Source organism: Solanum verrucosum, unplaced genomic scaffold (assembly GCF_900185275.1).
Source record: "Solanum verrucosum unplaced genomic scaffold, falcon-dt-bn FXZP01000012.1, whole genome shotgun sequence".
NCBI classification, from domain to species: domain Eukaryota; kingdom Viridiplantae; phylum Streptophyta; class Magnoliopsida; order Solanales; family Solanaceae; genus Solanum; species Solanum verrucosum.
In genome coordinates this window covers 4396801-4414160 of record NW_026020063.1, presented here as the reverse complement: position 1 = coordinate 4414160, position 17360 = coordinate 4396801, and the positions used below count along the sequence as shown (strand labels likewise).

The 17360-nt window shown below is 35.7% G+C and overlaps 1 protein-coding gene across 1 annotated transcript in view; it reads left to right on the top strand.

Annotated features, from left to right (window-relative positions):
* Window positions 1-251: 251 nt before the first annotated feature.
* LOC125823549 (brefeldin A-inhibited guanine nucleotide-exchange protein 5) overlaps window positions 252-17360 on the top strand; it is a 42643-nt gene continuing 25534 nt past the window's right edge. The window contains exons 1-13 of the mRNA XM_049502911.1: window positions 252-564; window positions 6347-6422; window positions 6797-7043; window positions 7521-7642; window positions 7795-7853; window positions 12389-12446; window positions 12526-12610; window positions 12722-12928; window positions 13028-13086; window positions 13192-13261; window positions 13335-13403; window positions 17050-17172; window positions 17275-17328. Of these exons, the coding sequence (XP_049358868.1) occupies window positions 453-564; window positions 6347-6422; window positions 6797-7043; window positions 7521-7642; window positions 7795-7853; window positions 12389-12446; window positions 12526-12610; window positions 12722-12928; window positions 13028-13086; window positions 13192-13261; window positions 13335-13403; window positions 17050-17172; window positions 17275-17328 (1341 nt within the window). The 5' untranslated portion in view covers window positions 252-452. The remainder of the gene's footprint in view (window positions 565-6346; window positions 6423-6796; window positions 7044-7520; window positions 7643-7794; window positions 7854-12388; window positions 12447-12525; window positions 12611-12721; window positions 12929-13027; window positions 13087-13191; window positions 13262-13334; window positions 13404-17049; window positions 17173-17274; window positions 17329-17360) is intronic.

The window sequence follows — 17360 nt, the reverse complement described above, 5'->3', positions numbered from 1 at the left end:
TAATGTGCATGATATTAATGTAGATTATCATAAATATTTTAATATTTTAACTTTTATATGTAATATATAAGTTTTTACAAATTAAATACAATTGTCATAAAATATTAATTTTATAAAGAAATACAACACTATAACAAATAGAGATCAATGCTCTTATAAAAAATTGTGAACTTACTTAAAAAAGAAGAAACAAAGGATCAGTCATATAAATCAAGAGAGTAAAATATACTGTATCTGTTTTTTTTTTTTCGCTTTAGTTAATTTATAAACAGATCCGGAGGTGGTAGAACGGTCAGCAATCTGAACCCACCTTCCCGTCGTCTTTCTTCCATTTGCAGATCTCTGAGTTTTCTCAACAAGATCTCAACAATTCTTCTTTCTCGAGTGTTACAGGATTACATTGATGCTTTCAAATCGATTCTTTTGATTGAAGATCGAAAACACAAACAAAAATGGCTGGCGGTGCTGCGGGAGGTTTCATCACTCGAGCATTGGAATCAATGCTCAAAGAATGTTCTAATAAGAAGTATTCTGCTCTCCAGATAGCTATCCAATCCTATATTGGTTCGTATCTTCATTTGCAACTTTACTTGATTTCATTTCATTTCAGATCTTAGTTTTTTTTTTTTAATTCATGTTTGAATTTGGAAATAGATTCAAGCCTTTGAGAGATTAAATGGAAAATGGAGAGGAACAGTTTAGTATTTTTAGAACATGGGTGGTGGGAAAAATATGTATTAAGTGAGAATTGTTACTTAGTCATTTAGGTGAACACTATTTAGACTCCTTGTGGCATGGGTGCCAACAGAGAATATTATGTCAATTTTAGAAAATATATACATGAAATATCTAGTTTACTAGAGAGGCCATGGGTTCACTTGCCTTATATTTTATCTTTAGATTCACCCTGCCTGCAATCACTACTATTTAGAAAGGTTCCCCCCCCTGAAAGTGAAATGCTTCTCTTGGTTGGTGTCTGAAGAAGCCTGTTTGCTACAAGTGTATGATGGGAAGAGCCGAAGAGCAATATGAGGACAACAATTATCTGATTATTCGTAGCTCAATCTACTTTGTTGTCATGGTTTAATCATATGATCAATTCACAAATGTGATTGTCAGAAGCGATTGAGAGTAAAAATTATAGAAGAATTTAGTATCCCCAATATGGTTAGAAGTTCTAGAGTTAAAAACTTAAGGTCCGAAGTGGAAGCTTGAAAATCACGAGCAACATGATTATTGTTTGAGCGTTAGAAGCCATTGATGAAAATGACTAGTTAAGCTCCTTTTATTGAAAGAGCTCATCATCATCTACTCAGGTAAGACATCATACTGCCACTCTAATTATGAAGTCTCATGTGCTTGGAACCAGAAATTCCAAATCTAACCAACATGTTTTAGATTGAAGAAAGTATCAATTTGAAGAATAATATTTCGAAGAATTGAAGTAATATATAGAAAGACATGCAGAAAATTATCAGAGCTTTCCCTTCACTTTACCTTTAGGTTTCTTCTTCCTAGTTTCTCTAAAGATATGACAACTGGAATACATCCCCTTTATCGGTGGGCTTAGATAGGCTACCACTGACCAAACACTTGGGAGGCTCTTTCGCAATGCAGCACAATACTCTAATTAAAGATAATCATTGACTAGGATACTGGTAGACATAGAGAATTCGACTTTCTTATCTTCAAGGATAAGCAATCCATTGGGGATACTATCAAGGGGGTGAATGGGCCAAAACCTTGACGGTCGTAACATCACGGTGAACGGAACTCAATCCCGAGAAGCAACAAATATAGTGGTTACTGTGGGGAAGGCATGGTGGAGGATATGGAGGTGGCAGTCATGAGGTGGATATGGCGGTGACTGTTATAATGACTGTATCTCGCTAGAAAGGTGGTGGTGGTGCCTCAAATGGGAACTGGATGAGTTAGATTTTCCGCTCCTTTTAGATTGTTTAGAAAGTTTGTGGGAACTGGGTTTGGTTGAAGTTCCATTATGGTTTATTAGTTCCTGTTACTGTCCTAGTGTTTGATCGGGATTGTTACCGTTTGAATCTGTAATTCAATGTTCTCTGGAATCAACTAAATGAAGACTTACAATTTTCAAAAAAACATGAGAACAATTGTTGAGAATTGATTGAAGACATGCCAGGATGCTGAGTCGAACTTGCTGGAAGGATTACCAAAAAGTTACTAGAAATATAAACCTAAAAAGTTTTTGATAAAAGAAATTGTTGGAAGTGGCTCGAAATAGAATGGTTACTAGGAGTTTTGCTGGTGGAATAGTTGTGGAATACCAGATAGGCTATCACTGACCAAACACTTGGGAGTCTCTTTCGCCATGCAGCACAATACTTTAATCAAAGATAATCATTGACTAGTATACTGGTAGACATAGAGAATTCGGCTTTTTTATCCATTGGGGGATACTATCGAGGGGATGAATGGGCCAAAACCTTGACGGTCGTAACATCTCGGTGAATGGAACTCAATCCCGAGAAGCAACAAATATAGTGGTTACCGTGGGGGACGCCATGGAGGCATGGTGGATGATATGGAGGTGGCAGTCATGAAGGTGGATATGGCAGTGACTATTATAACGACTGTATCTCGCTAGAAAGGTGGTGGTGGTGCCTCAAATGGGAACTGGATGAGTTAGATTTTCCGCTCCTTTTCGATTGTTTTGAAGTATGTGGGAACTGGGTTTGGTTGAAGTTCCATTATGGTTTATTAGTTCCTGTTAGTGTTTGATTGGGATTGTTACCTTATGAATCTGTAATTCAATGTTCTCCGGAATCAACTAAATGAAGATTTACAATTTAAAAAAAAACATGAGAACAGTTGTTGAGAATTGATTGAAGACATGCCAGGATGCTGAGTCGAACTTGCTGGAAGGATTACCAAAAAGTTACTAGAAATATAAACCTAAAAAGTTTTTGATGCTAGAAATTGTTGGAAGTGGCTCGAAATAGAATGGTTACTAGGAGTTTTGCTGGTGGAATAGTTGTGGAATACCAGATAGGCTATCACTAACCAAACGCTTGGGAGTCTCTGTCGCCATGCAGCACAATACTCTAATCAAAGATAATCATTGACTAGGATACTGGTAGACATAGAGAATTCGGCTTTCTTATCTTCAAGGATAAGCAATCTATTGGGGAATACTATTGAGGGGATGAATGGGCCAAAACCTCGACTGTTGTAACATCACGGTAAGCGAAACTCAATCCCGCGAAGCAACAAATATAGTGGTTACCGTGGGGGATGCCATGGAGGAGCGGTGGAGGATATGGAGGTGGTAGTCATGAAGGTGGATATGGCTGTGACTGTTATAATGACTGTATCTTGCTACAAAGGTGGTGGTGGTGGTGGTGGTGCCTCAAATGGAAACTTGATGAGTTAGATTTTTCGCTGCTTTTAGATTGTTTTGAAGTAAGTGGTAACTGGGTTTAGTTGGATTTCCATTATGGTTTATTAGTTCCTATTACTGTCCTAGTGATTGATCGGGATTGTTACCGTTTGAATCTGTAATTCAATGTTCTCTGGAATCAACTAAATGAAGATTTACTATTTCCATAAAAACATGAGAGCAATTGTTGAGAATTGATTGAAGACATGTCAGGATGCCGAGTCGAACTTGATGGAAGGATTACCAAAAAATTACTAGAATTATAAACCTAAAAAGTTTTTGATGCTAGAAATTGTCGGAAGTGGCTCGAAATAGAATGGTTACTAGGAGTTTTGGTGGAATCCCCCCCCACACCAAAATAAAAGAAGATATTTAAAGAGTGAGTGAATACGAGTGTCTTAAATTCGGGTTTTTCTATGGTTATTTTTCGTAAAGTATTCACAATCAATCCATATACTACATATTTACACTTGTGACTAATACTAAGCCTGTTCTGACATAACCACCTATTCTAACAACTCCTTTGAATGGATTGTGAATGAGGCTATTTAGAGTACTAGGGAAATTATTCTGATTTTTTCCCCATTAAATTGTGATTTACATCTTGCTTCTGTTTTTCTATGAAGAGGAAGGAATGCAAAAATTTAAGACTTCTTTGGCTCGACGCTGGATTATATGGCTAGAAAGAACTCTAAAACCTCAAAACTAGTATATGCCGGTAGATTTGACTTGTAGAAAGTAGTCTTGTTTTACTTCCTTTGTGATTCGACGGTATGGCTTTGTTTGGGGGTATAGCCTGTTAGATGTTCTATGAAGGTGGAGGAAATTGTAGAACGGAATGTCATTGTTGCTAATCTTACTGGTTCTTTTGGGAGTGCTGTACTGTTTGATGCGCGATGAAACTAGAGGGAATTGTAGAACATAATGTTGTTGCTAGTCTTACTGATCAATTTTTTTGTTGCTAATCTTATTGTTGGCTGTTTTACCAGTTGAGGACATCTTCTCCTCACCACATATTTTTTCTCAAGTTCTTTTAACATATATTTTGTTTTCCAGTTTAAAATGTCACCATCATTATCATCAAGAACATCATAATGTATATGTTCTATATAACCATGAATAACCAGTGTATAACTATGTATAAACAATGTATCCACATTGTTATATAGAAAATCAAAGGTTAAACAAGTCGTCTTCTTCATCAATTTTTCAGCTGCTTGAATCGATTCAAATGAGTTTCAATCGCTACGAATCTATATTTCCCAAGCTAGATTTCCAGATCTTGGATAAGTGGCGAATGATTACGTGAAATTGGCCAGGTTTTCGGTTCTACAAAATTATTCCATTAATTGGATTTATTTTATTGTTATAGACTGAAACTAGAAAGGAGAAAAGAAGAAGTTAATGACTAAAGATATGGATTAACAATCATTTGTGAAAAGAAACAAATATATGTGTTTTTTTTAAGGTTAGCGGCTGCGGGTTTCCCTAGTCATCAAAAAAAAATAAAAATCCAAGATGTTTTCCAATATTAAAGAGAAAACGCCGTAGCAAATACAAGATTTGAACGCGACAATTGATTCTGGCTAGCAACATTGATGAACGTAGAGAGACTTGGTTTTCTGGTCATTGAATGAACGTATGTGTGTGTATATATATATATATATATATATACACACAAAGAGATAGAGAGAGAGAGATTGAGGTTGAATGAAAAAAAATATGAAAAGAATTTCAAGATATACATACATAAATTGGTCTAAAAGCGGGTAATAAAATAACAATTGGCCAAAATTTGTTAACTAGATGCCCATCGGCATCTGACTGTAATTTTTTCTTTCGTGCTACTGCTGGCTTGACATGACATGGATTTGAAGTGTCTTGAGAAAATTTAGGATCACGTGAATATTAAGAGTTATATGAGAACTGTAAAATAGGTTTGCGAGTTCCTCTTAGAAAGGAACTTTGGTAACATCAACTGTCAAATAAAAAACGTGGGTATTTCATGGAGAGCCTTCATCAACCTTCTCAAAGCTCTTGCATAAGTAGGAATGTTGTACTGTTGTTGACAAACCTGGAGGAATTTTACCCCGTCTAAGATGTAGATGTACAACAACAAGAAAAGAAGGATATGCTTTAAACATGATACATGTTGACTTTGATTTGTAGTGTCTTCGGAAATTTTATGATCACTTGAATATTAAGTGTCATATGAGCAATGTGAAATTTGTTTTTGTCAGCTGATGCTACCAAAGTTCCTTTCGACTTAGTCTATTGTGTAGAGGAAGTGATGGTTTGGTTATGTATCTGCATGCTGGGAGTGTTTGTTACAAATGATATATAATTTTGAGCAGGTAGTCTATTGACTCGAGTGAGGTTGAATGTCTCAAAAGCTAGGTTATTGGGGGGGGGGGGGGTAAATTTTTCCAAATGGATGGCGTTGAATCACCCTAGGGTCTTATAAGCATAAATAGACCATATATTAAAATTCAATATTGTTTTGTTTCATCTGTCTTATGTATTTCTTTGCTTGTCTGGATCTGATTCTGTTGCATGTCTTAGTGTTAAATATGTTATTAAACTTTCCTCTGTAAATTTGCCGAACAGTTTCTGGATTTTGTTAGCTCCCTGCACATAGATTAGTTTATTTGGAGCTGGCAGTTTCACTGTGTTAGCATAGCCTCCCATTTTTTTTTTTCAGCCATTTTCCCTTATGGACATTGTTAGCTCCTTTTTCTAGCATAGACAAATGTATTGTAGCTAACAATACTTCTTTTGTAACCATTACATCTTCATGCTAGTAATAGAACAACTTCATAAAAAAAAGTTATTGAACTGCTTCTTGTTTTGGAACATCTTTTTTGCTTCTGCTCCTTGTTAAAATAAAGTGATTCTTCTGATTTACTGTGTATTCCGGTTTTGTCTGCTCTCCAGACAATTCAAAAGCATCTAGTCAGCAAAGCTTATCCACTGAGAGTGATGCTGCAACATCTTCAGCTGTAGATCAGAGGTAGGCACTATCACATTGTTTGCTCTTATATACTTTATCTTCCAATCTTCAACTTTATTGTTTCTTCAGTTTCCTCCTATTATTAGCTCGGGGCATATATCTTTTTTTTTCTGTTCAAATTTCATGCCATTGAAAATTATAGCTTCTATTAGATTTTATTGGCTACGCGTCTGAGCTATGGGTACTCTACTGCTCAGAATGCTATATGATTTTTTGGTAGAAATGAGATTACAGTCAAAAGTATTTCGATTTTGGATATTGTTTCTAATCCTAGTTGACTGGGCTGAACCTCTAGTTCTATTATTTTTTTCATTGACTTTTCCTACTCTATATGTCTTATAAATTAACGGCTCACGGAATCACCTCTCATGCAGTTCTACTGACACTGGAGCCTCGGAAAATGAAGCAGCACCAGTTGACTCAACTACTGCTTTGCCTAGTGGTGAGGGCGCAGAACAGATAAGCAGGCCATCAAGCCAAAGTGGAACTATAGTGACAGCTTTAGCTCAAGCAGGCAATACTTTAAGCCAAGCACAAGCAGAACTCGTGCTAAATCCACTTCGGCTGGCTTTCGAGACGAAGAATGGAAAGATCATGGAGCTTGCTTTGGATTGTCTTCATGTAGGTTCTTGGTGCTGTACTTTAGCATTCTTTTGGGCCTTGACACTTGAAAATTTATTTCTCTTTATGTTAGGCATCATAAGTTTCTTCCTTCTTTTGAAATTTCTTGCCATCATCCAGGTTATAAACTTGGGTAGGTGCAATGGAGCTTAACAAGGGGGAGGGGACTGATTACTATTGAATTACAGCTATTTAATTTCATTTATACATGCATCATGGACCTCATTTGCTCTATTTATTTGTTGCTATCCTCAAAGCTGAGTCATTATACCAGTCTTTCTGGTACCTGTTTTTTTACATTATATGCGTGAATGAGCATGAATGACTTAAGTGAATATGCCAACTGTTTCATATTGATAAAACAGGTATCTTTGTATATTTCATAGATTGAATATCTAAGAACATTCTTTCCGGTGCTCAGAGATTCTCAAAAAGCGTATCCAAAAATCAGTGATAACTTTCTCTGTATATCTGCAGAAACTGATTGCCTACGACCATCTAGAGGGAGATCTTGGCTTAGATGGTGGGGAAAATGTGACGCTGTTTACAGACATCCTGAACAGAGTCTGCGGCTGTGTGGATAATTTGTCTACCGATAGGTAGAAACCTCTCTTATTTTGACTTTTTCTTATATTCCCTTTTAAGTTATCAGCAAATCGTTTGCTCCTGTTAGCTATGTGCCTCTTTTATTTGATATATATTTTAACTTAATATTTCTTGAATGATAAATCTTTTGAGGATTTTTATGCAGTACGACTCTTCAGGTTCTGAAGGTACTTCTTACCGCTGTAGCATCTGCCAAGTTTAGAGGTATGCAACTTTTGAAAGAGAGATTCCTTTCTTCACCTTTTGTTACTCTTAGAGTCTTGTCCCAGCTTACTTTATGTCTTTACCCTTCTTCTATCTTGAGTTCGTTCCAGATTCCTCGACTGGTTAATTTTATATATGTAGAAGTCCAACTTTATGTAAACTAGGATTACCTTTGTCCCATTATCTTTGAAGTTTGCATTGTCCCATATTTTTTTATGACACTATTCACTACTAATAGTTTTACTTTAATTTTCATAACTTTTGATAATTTAGATTTGTTTAGTAAATAAAATCTATCTTGGATGTGATGTGCTTATTCAATTTTTGTTTTAAAATTTTCTTTCACCATTACGTATAAAATATATGTAGGTCAAATTAACATCTTAAACTCTGTCAAAATTCGTCATATGAAATAAGATGGAGTAGTATTATTTTACACTCCTTTGTATTCTAATGACATCATTTTTGTCGGTGGTAAACTTACAAAGGGCTATAATCATAGTGATCCTCCTATTCAACTACTTAGACCATTTTCAAGCACCTCATCTTTTTCGGGGCGTCCAAAGATTTTATCTTTTTGTATGATTTTTCTTCCACTTCTCTTTCCAATGTTTTTCAACTATAAAAATCCTTTATTGATTAACCCATAAACTGACCTAGGTAAATCCATGAATTCCATTGGATCATTCCTTCTGACTAAGCATATGAATCATGAATTGTTCTTATAAGATGATTCAATACTTTGTATTGAAAAAATCTTCAAGGATCAAGCAATCCTTTTCCTTCTTATTTCATAAAAATAAATTTAAATACCATAGTATATCTTTCCACAATTCGGAGGAAAAAGACAGTTTGATCGAATACTTTTAAGGTAGGATTTTTTTATATTTGAGATTATCTACTATCATCCCTTTTAGAAAATCTAAAGTTCTCTGTCTCAAAACTTAAATAAGTCTAAAATTCAATTAAAAAAAAAATAAAAAAATAGGGGATTGAAAATGGAAGTCACTTTCTCGGAATATTTTTGTGAGTAATCTGGGTTTTCTTTAATTTTGAATTTTTCAAATATTACATTTTCATGATAAAAAGTTATTTGTGGTCCTCTTTAGTTTCCAACAACAATAACCACTAGCTCTTAATTTAAAAATATTTGTGTCTGCTATATGAATCCTCGCAAATATAAGATAAAATGGCTAGAGAAAGGGAGTCTCCTACTTCTTTCTAGAAGCGAATAAACTCAAAGAGACATCTTACAAACATGCTTTAGCTTGGCCAGCCTTAACATAGAAGAAAGCTGCTACAAAATGAAGGTGTGAAAGAATCCAGACTCAATCTTTCGAATGAACATACTCGGAAAAGAATTTTCTAAAGACATGTCTTGTGAGGAAGTTTGCTAGTTGGATGGGATCATCAAACATGGTTGCTACTTGAGCTGCAGAGGCTTGGAGAATGGAGAAGGGGATAAAGGTGTCAAAGCTGAGAGACTCAATCTTATTGTTCCTGTTCACATCAAAACTAGAAGCTGCGATGGTGTTTGAGGAGGGACATAGGTGGATGAACGGAGAGTTTCTGAGGCCGGACAGATGGCATGACAACTCTGGTTGTGTAAAGGGGAGGTTCAAAGAGGGGTATGCTGCGATCAAAATTGTTAGGAGTTCCGATTCACCTACGGTGTGTGAACTTGTTCAAGAAGGCAGAAGATTTTTGCAGCAGTTTCGTGGATGTAAGGTGTTGTATGAGTGATATGTCAAGAGCTAAGGTGTATGTTAAAAATGGCGGGGGGGGGGGAGGATTCCAATTTCAATGATCTCTAAGGATGGATGTAGGAGTTTTAGGGTACGGTTATACCCATAATTCTTCCTTAAAGTGTTGGAGTATTCTGGGCAGGGGAGGGGAAACGAAGAAGGGAGAGGGAGGAGGAATAGGGAAGGAGGAGAGGGGAAGATAGAAGGGAGGGAGATGCGAGAAGGAGAGTTTGGCCTAGTAAAAAATAGGTCCTTTGCCATTTATGGAATGACGGAGCTGGGAAAGATGAAGGAGATTTCAAATTGGTGACCTACAAAAATAGAAACAAGAGGGCAAAAGGATTATTTTACCCTTGGTTAACTGAGAAAGGGTAGAAAAAAGAATCAGGACCGGTTCAATAGCAGAGAAATGGCTAAATGGACTGGGTCGAACCGAAGAAACCCAAACAAAGCATCCAACTCATACTCGCAACCAGCCAGCGAAAGGGAAGAATTCGATGGGTGTGATTTCACATCAAGGGGCTTGGAATACCTCTACCATTGTAATACCTCTAAGAATGTGCCTTGTTTGAAAGACAAAAGGGTTTGAGGGCAGTGTTCACCTTCCCTATGTGATTCTAGCGAGGTCAATGACTCGATGGCCAGAAAAGTGATTTTGGTGACCTTGAAAATGGTAAGAAAAGGGTGGGGTCTGGTCGGAACAGTTTTGTAAGGACTGGTGGGGGATTGGTTTTCACTGAAAAAGGCATATGAAGGGTACTGTACTTGCAAACAGCAGGGCCAGTTTTCTGCTGGCCAGATTTTGGCCTCTGGCGACCTTGAAATTAGAGAAATCTAGCTTGGGACTTGCTTGGATGGTACGGACATCTTTGGACCATATTATGGATGGAGGGCATTTTTGTTCATTTCACATAGTTTAAGGGCTTTTTTGACCCATTCCATTCAAAATTTTAAGAGTTTACTAATAGCCTCACATATTCTCCTTACAAATACTTAACTAACATTTCACTCTTTTCTTATTCCTCGTGCTAGATCAAACTATAGGACTATTAAGTTTGGATGAATGGAGCATAATTTCAAGTGTATTGTTTTTTGATGACAAAATTTCAAGTGTATTGTTAACTATCACTCAGTTAAACCATGTGTAGTTAACACATAATTTCAAGTGTATTGCCAACATCACTCAATTATCCATCTATAGTTAAATTCGTTTAGCTTACATAGTCAAGCAAGTCCAACACAATGTAGTCAATTGCGAAATAACATTGAAACACTTAAGTGTCTGCTTGGACCTTAAGCACAAATACAATTGAAATGTGCACTTTACTGTACATAAGTGCATTCTAAAATAAGCCAAGTTGCTCGAACTCGGGTGGGTATTTGATACGTGTGCTGATTTAAATGTCGGATTCTTCAATCACTAATGTTTTAGGATTTGGGGATATGGATCCGAGTGCAGGTACTGGTGCTAGTATGCAGCCAATAAATGTATATTCCGACATATGAAGTATACATCACAATTAATTAAAATATTGAACTAAACCTAATAAAATTTAATTCTTTATAAACACATAATGTGTTATTTATAAGATATATCATGTAATAGCAAAATATTCTCATACTTTGTATAACTATATATATATATATATATATATATATATGACATAAACCAAAAAATCAGTCTAAACACTCTGTCAATCTATACTTCTTAGTTATAGATGTAGTCAAAGCAACGAAGGTAAGTTGACCTAATCTGGTGTGGATCCCACACGCACATCGGGTCGACATGGGTGCGGCAGTATTGTCAAAGATGCGCTTAAAGTGTCCTTGAGTCCTGAGGCGAGGCTCAAAACGCGTTGAGCGTTTCGCCTCGCTTTATGTGTGCTTCAGTGTCGTCATCAAGGTTCTAGGCATTTTTTTCCTTGCCAATGAGCCTCTTCTGAATAGGTGTCACTAAACAATTGATATTTCACTTTATCTTAATCTTTTTTTCAATTTCTTTGTTCATATATTTGCCATTCATGTTTATAGTTATTATTAGTCTTATTACAATTATGTTTCTTTCTCAAAAAAAAGTTATTATTAGTCTTGGACTAAACATATATATTTGTATTTTTTCTCCCTTTGCACCTCTTTTCATTAATGCTCATGCTTTATTTGCGTTTAATGCCCCAACAAACCTTAGAGATTTTTTGTGCTTTTCGCCTTTGATAACACTGGGCTGCGGCAATTTGAAGAGTTTGAACAACATAGAAAAAAGTACTATGTAATGCAAAAAAAATTAGCAATATACACTAACAACAACTATATAGACCAAAAAAAATGAAAAAAAACAAGTGAATATATGAAGTAACAATCATCTCAATCAAATTTAACCATTTTAAATTTCCAGTTCAAATGAAAAAACACTGTTTTAAGTTCAGACTTCAGATCAGTGCCTAATTTTCTTTTCCCCTCTCAAAGACACACTTCATGAGCATTGAATTCCATGCCTAAGTGCCTTGGTAATTGTACTTAAGTGCTGCCTAAGCAAACAAAGCTCCCGACCTGTGCTAAGTAGTTTCATGGCTTAAGTGTGCCTCGAACAGGCATTTTGGAAACATTGTCCAATGTAAATGACGAAGTACAACATCTCGGGGTACCTTAATGTGTCCACCTTTGTAAAGCTATTGCATGTAACATTGAACATTTATTGCTTATTTGAATTAAAGTTGGTAGGAATAGGATTTTCTGCAAGTGGCAAAGAAGAGTCCTTAAACAATTTTTCTGTATGCTTTGTCCAAAATGCAGTTCATGGGGAATCATTGCTCGGAGTTATCAGGGTCTGTTACAATATTGCTCTTAACAGGTATTGGTGTAATCCTTTGTTTGAAGATGATTATTTTATATATCAAATGAAGCTAATAGCAATTTGTTTGGATGTTTAGCAAAAGTCCAATAAACCAAGCAACATCAAAGGCCATGTTGACACAAATGCTTAGTATTATATTCAGACGGATGGAAAATGATCTGGTATGTGAATGAATAGTGGATGAACCAAGTTTTTTGTTTCTTTGTTGAGATTGTAGAGGGGGGAATAATGGATTCTACTTTATAGACCCTTAATAGCTTCTTGCAAATCAGGGTTCTAGTTCACGTGGACCTGTTGCACACCAAGAAACTACTGATACTAGTGGACCAAACGTAAAGGTTGAGGAAGTTTCACATAATGATCCGGAAGATAAAGAAATAACAGAAGGGGGAGATGCACCAAATGTTGTTCAGGCTAAAGATGCATCTGTTGCATCAGTTGAGGAACTTCAGAATTTTGTTGTTGGGGCTGATATCAAGGTGGACATACCTGAAACTTTACTATTACTAACACGATTACGGTATTGTCATGTAAAAGCTTATGATATGTACCTATTATGACCATTCCTTGGAATACAGGGTTTAGAAGCTGCTCTTGAGAAGGCTGTGCATCTTGAAGATGGTGAAAAGGTCACAAGGTATGGTTTCACAGTTGAGGAAATGATTCTCGTAAAGAGAACTTGTTTTATTGTGATGTTCAACTATAATTTTCAAATCTCGTGACAATTTGTAACTTTAACCAGAGGAATTGAGCTTGAAAGCATGAGTCCTGGAGAGCATGATGCCTTACTTCTTTTCCGAACCCTTTGCAAGGTTTGCATGACTGGTCATAGATGTAAGGTTTAGGAAATCTATGAATTTTGTGTTAATAGGAGTGCGTTTGCAGATGGGCATAAAGGAAGACAATGATGAAGTTACTGTTAAGACACGTATTTTGTCCCTGGAGCTACTTCAGGTGAGCTTTCTTCTACAGGCTGTTGAGTCATTGTTTCCGATGGTTTCTTAATGTATTATTGTATAATGCATTGTATTATATTGTATTGTGTTGTTAAAATAATGTTTGGATAGGTTGTATTTTCTGTTGTCATTTCATAACATTTTTCTTGTTTGGTTTGACTATATTGTACTGTACAATAGCTGCTAAGTTTATTAAAATGCCTTCATCACTTTAAATACTTTATTTATGAACAATTCAAAACTAAAAAAGGAAAAGATGATCATTAACAAGAAAGTGGAAAGAAGGAGTACCTATATCGTAGCAAGGAGGAGTGCTGATGAAAAAGGTGGGGCATAAATATGAGGAAGACAAAATATGGTAAATCATATCATATATATATATATATATATATATATATAAAAGAGAACCCTAGACCCGCCTACGTGGCGCCACCACAAATCATGATTTCCTTTTAATTTATTTATTTCCAAAACTAGCCTTCCCTTTCATGAAAATTTGTGACTTTTATGAAAAGGTGTGACTTTTATGAAGAGTTGCGACTTTTATGAAAAGTTGTGACTTTAATGAAAGGTTGTGACCTTTTCGAAGGGTTGCAACTTTTCCAAATAGTTGTGACCTTTCCAATAAGGCACAACAAACATTTGTTCACACGACCCTTTGTTGTCTAAAAATAGAGGGATTTCCTCTCATTTTAAAACAAAGACAATTTTGAACTTCTTCTTCTTTTTCTTTTTCTTCTGCACAATTAAATATTCGTGTACTTTGCTCATGTTGAGTTGCTCACTGACACCATTGCTTATGTTATAGATCCTGGTTTTTTTTTTACAGTCATAAATTTATGCTTTTGTTAAGGATAAATGATATGATGTTATAATTTTCATTTTCCTTTACATTATTAATGTTCGTTACAACGTAATCTTGTATGTAAAATAATATAGTGTTTTAGTTTTAATGACGGATAGGTTTTAAGTATTATTTTATAAATTCTGTGATATTAAATTCCCGCGCAAAGCGTGAGTAATTTTACTAGTGATATTATAAAGTAAAGTAAGGGGTAAAATGAGATTTTTTATATAATAGTAAGCGCCAAAAGTGAAATAGAACTAATGCAGGAATCTAACCACACCAAATTAGTTGTTACGTAAAATGAGTCTTCTCATTGTTAAATAACAGTAGATTTAACAATACAATACAATATGAACACACAATCCAAGCAAGCATATAGTGTTTCTAGCTTAAGTGCCCATTTGGAGAATATTTGGTCAACAACATAAATTCCACAAGTGTGGGGTCTGGGGAGGGACCATACCCCTATCTTGTGGAGGTAAAGAGGTTGTTTTCGGAGGGCCCTCAGCTCAAGTACAACATATCAAAATTGGTATGAAAAAGGAAACGATGGTGGAGAAACAAATCAACTAACCAGGAAACGATAACAACGCCAAAATAATGCGATAACCAAAACATAATCAACAACAAGTGATGGTGGAAGCAAAAGGAAGACACCATAAGAATATGGCTAAACCCCTCAAAAACCAAGAAACACTCCTTACCTATTAACCTTCTACCCTAATATGTGACCTCCACACCCTCCTTTCTAAGGTCATATCATTAGTAATTTGGAGCTGTGCCATATCTTGTCCAATCACTTCTTCCCATTACTTTTTTGGCCTACCCCTACCTCTATGTCTCCTCGTACCCAATATATTCAACCTCTCGCACCTCCTCACCGGGGCATATGCGCATCTTCTCTTCACATGTCCAAACCATCTTAGTCTTGGAAAATATTTGGTTGAAGTTGAAAAAATGAGTATGTAAATTTGAAGTTGCGTTATATTTGGGCATGAATTTTACTTGAGAAAACATAGTTAATCCCTCATGAGTGAAAACCAATATATACTAGCATCTCTCTTGTGTTTTGTTGGTGTAGGATTTTCTTGGACTGTTACATACACCTTATATTAGGGACTCTGCATCATAGTTGAGGTTTGTCCCCACTAAGTCCTCAATGATGTAGGATTTGCCTAGGCTCAATTAATACTCTGAGGTTTGCTCCACGGTTTCACCATTCCATTGCCCAAGATTGGATACAAAGTGACTTTGATGCCATATGCAATAACCCAACTCACTAATGAATAATGATATAGTTTGTTTTTGGACTAGGGTCTCACAGTTTTAAACGCTTCATTGGGTATAAGGAGTTCTTCCTTATACCAACGCCGATGTGGCATCTGCCTAGGGTGTTATAGAGGCATATACTCAGATTTAATCACCAACATTGCTTCTTCATCTTTTTCATTTTAACCTTTTCCACAAATATCTATTGGTAGTCATTTCTATGCTCACTTCAGTTTCGATGATGGGCTATCATGATTTCTGATCACATCTCACGTTGAGTTTACTAGTTTTAAGTTAACGTGCTATCTTTTTTTTTTTTTTGAAACTGGTAATGTTGTTTTCCTCAGCATTAAGGTATGCTCGAGACCTCCAAAAAGGTAGTAACTAGCTAAAACAAGAGACTAATTACAGTAATCGTAAAAGATCTATTAATTGTTCAGCATTTTCTATACAAATTTCTTTACACCAAAAGTAGAAAGTTGCAATGCAGTTAGCTCCCTTTGATTTTCTGAATGTTGTTAACTTTGAATTGTAAAAGGGAGTTTCAGGACAAACGCTACCTGGAAAACTTGTAAAAACAGCATTTGCAATCTGAAGCTCACTGGAGATAGAGCAGATATAACTTTTCCATTCCCCATAACCAATTTTAGACTAGTAAATCCAAGTCCCTAAAAGAATATCAAAGAAAGTTGAAGCTGTCTGGTTCTGAAGCGGATCCAGAGCAGCAAGGAGGTGAACTTTAAACTGAACTAGTGGGAAGTGAAAGCTTGAAGTTGTATAATGAAAGAGGCTTAATGCTATTGCTGGGGTTGATTTCTTGTTTGAAAATGGAAATTTTCTTTATATTATATCAATTTGTAGTCCAAAAAAAAAAAAAACTAAAAAAGAAAAACTCATGTATTAAGTTCTTTGATCTACATAAGAAACTTGGAGATGCTGGTTGACTTATTTTAAAAAAATAATGAGTGAATAGAACTAGGAAGGGCTGTAAATTTTTCAAGATTAGTTTTTTTTTTTTTTTTTTTGAAATCAAGTATCATAGGAAGGGCTGTTGTCAACAGATGGTATGGGCGACCTTCAAAATGCTTTTCTAGCCCTAAATTAAATACTTTTGCTGGATATATTCTTTTAAGCATTTTTCTTGTACAACAGTTGTCATATTCTCTTCCTTGTTGCTCATCTCTTTCTTCATCACCGGGATTCTTTTGAGCGTAAATCTTTTTTTTTTGAAACTGGTAACTTCTTTTGAGCGTAAATCTTAACGATCATACTCTTGACCTCTTAGGTGAAATTGACCGGAATCCCTGTCTTCTGCTAAATTATTTTTTGCATCATACTTTTTCTATCGTTTTGGTGCAAAATGGCAATTGTAAATGATGTTGAAGGCACATACTTGATTTTATCAGCTTACTGCAATTCATGTAAAACCTTAGCAGTATTTTACACCAGCATTTGCTTAGCGCTGGTCTCAATCAATGAAACTTTGCTTGCTTATCAAAAAATATATTTTTTCTCAATCAAACCGCAGGGTCTTTTGGAGGGCGTTAGTGATTCATTCACGAAAAACTTTCAGTTTATGGACTCCATCAAGGCTTATCTTTCATATGTTTTACTAAAAGCATCAGTTTCACTGTCACCTACAATATTTCAGGTCAGTAATTTTGCTTTCTGAAACTATACACTCATGTTATTGATATTCTTTTGAAATTCTTCAGATTTTAACTCGCTAACAACTGTCCACATAATTTGGCAGTATGCTACAGGAATTTTCTCAGTCCTATTATTGCGATTCAGGGAATGTCTCAAGGTACACAGTGTTTACACTTCCTATTGAGATTT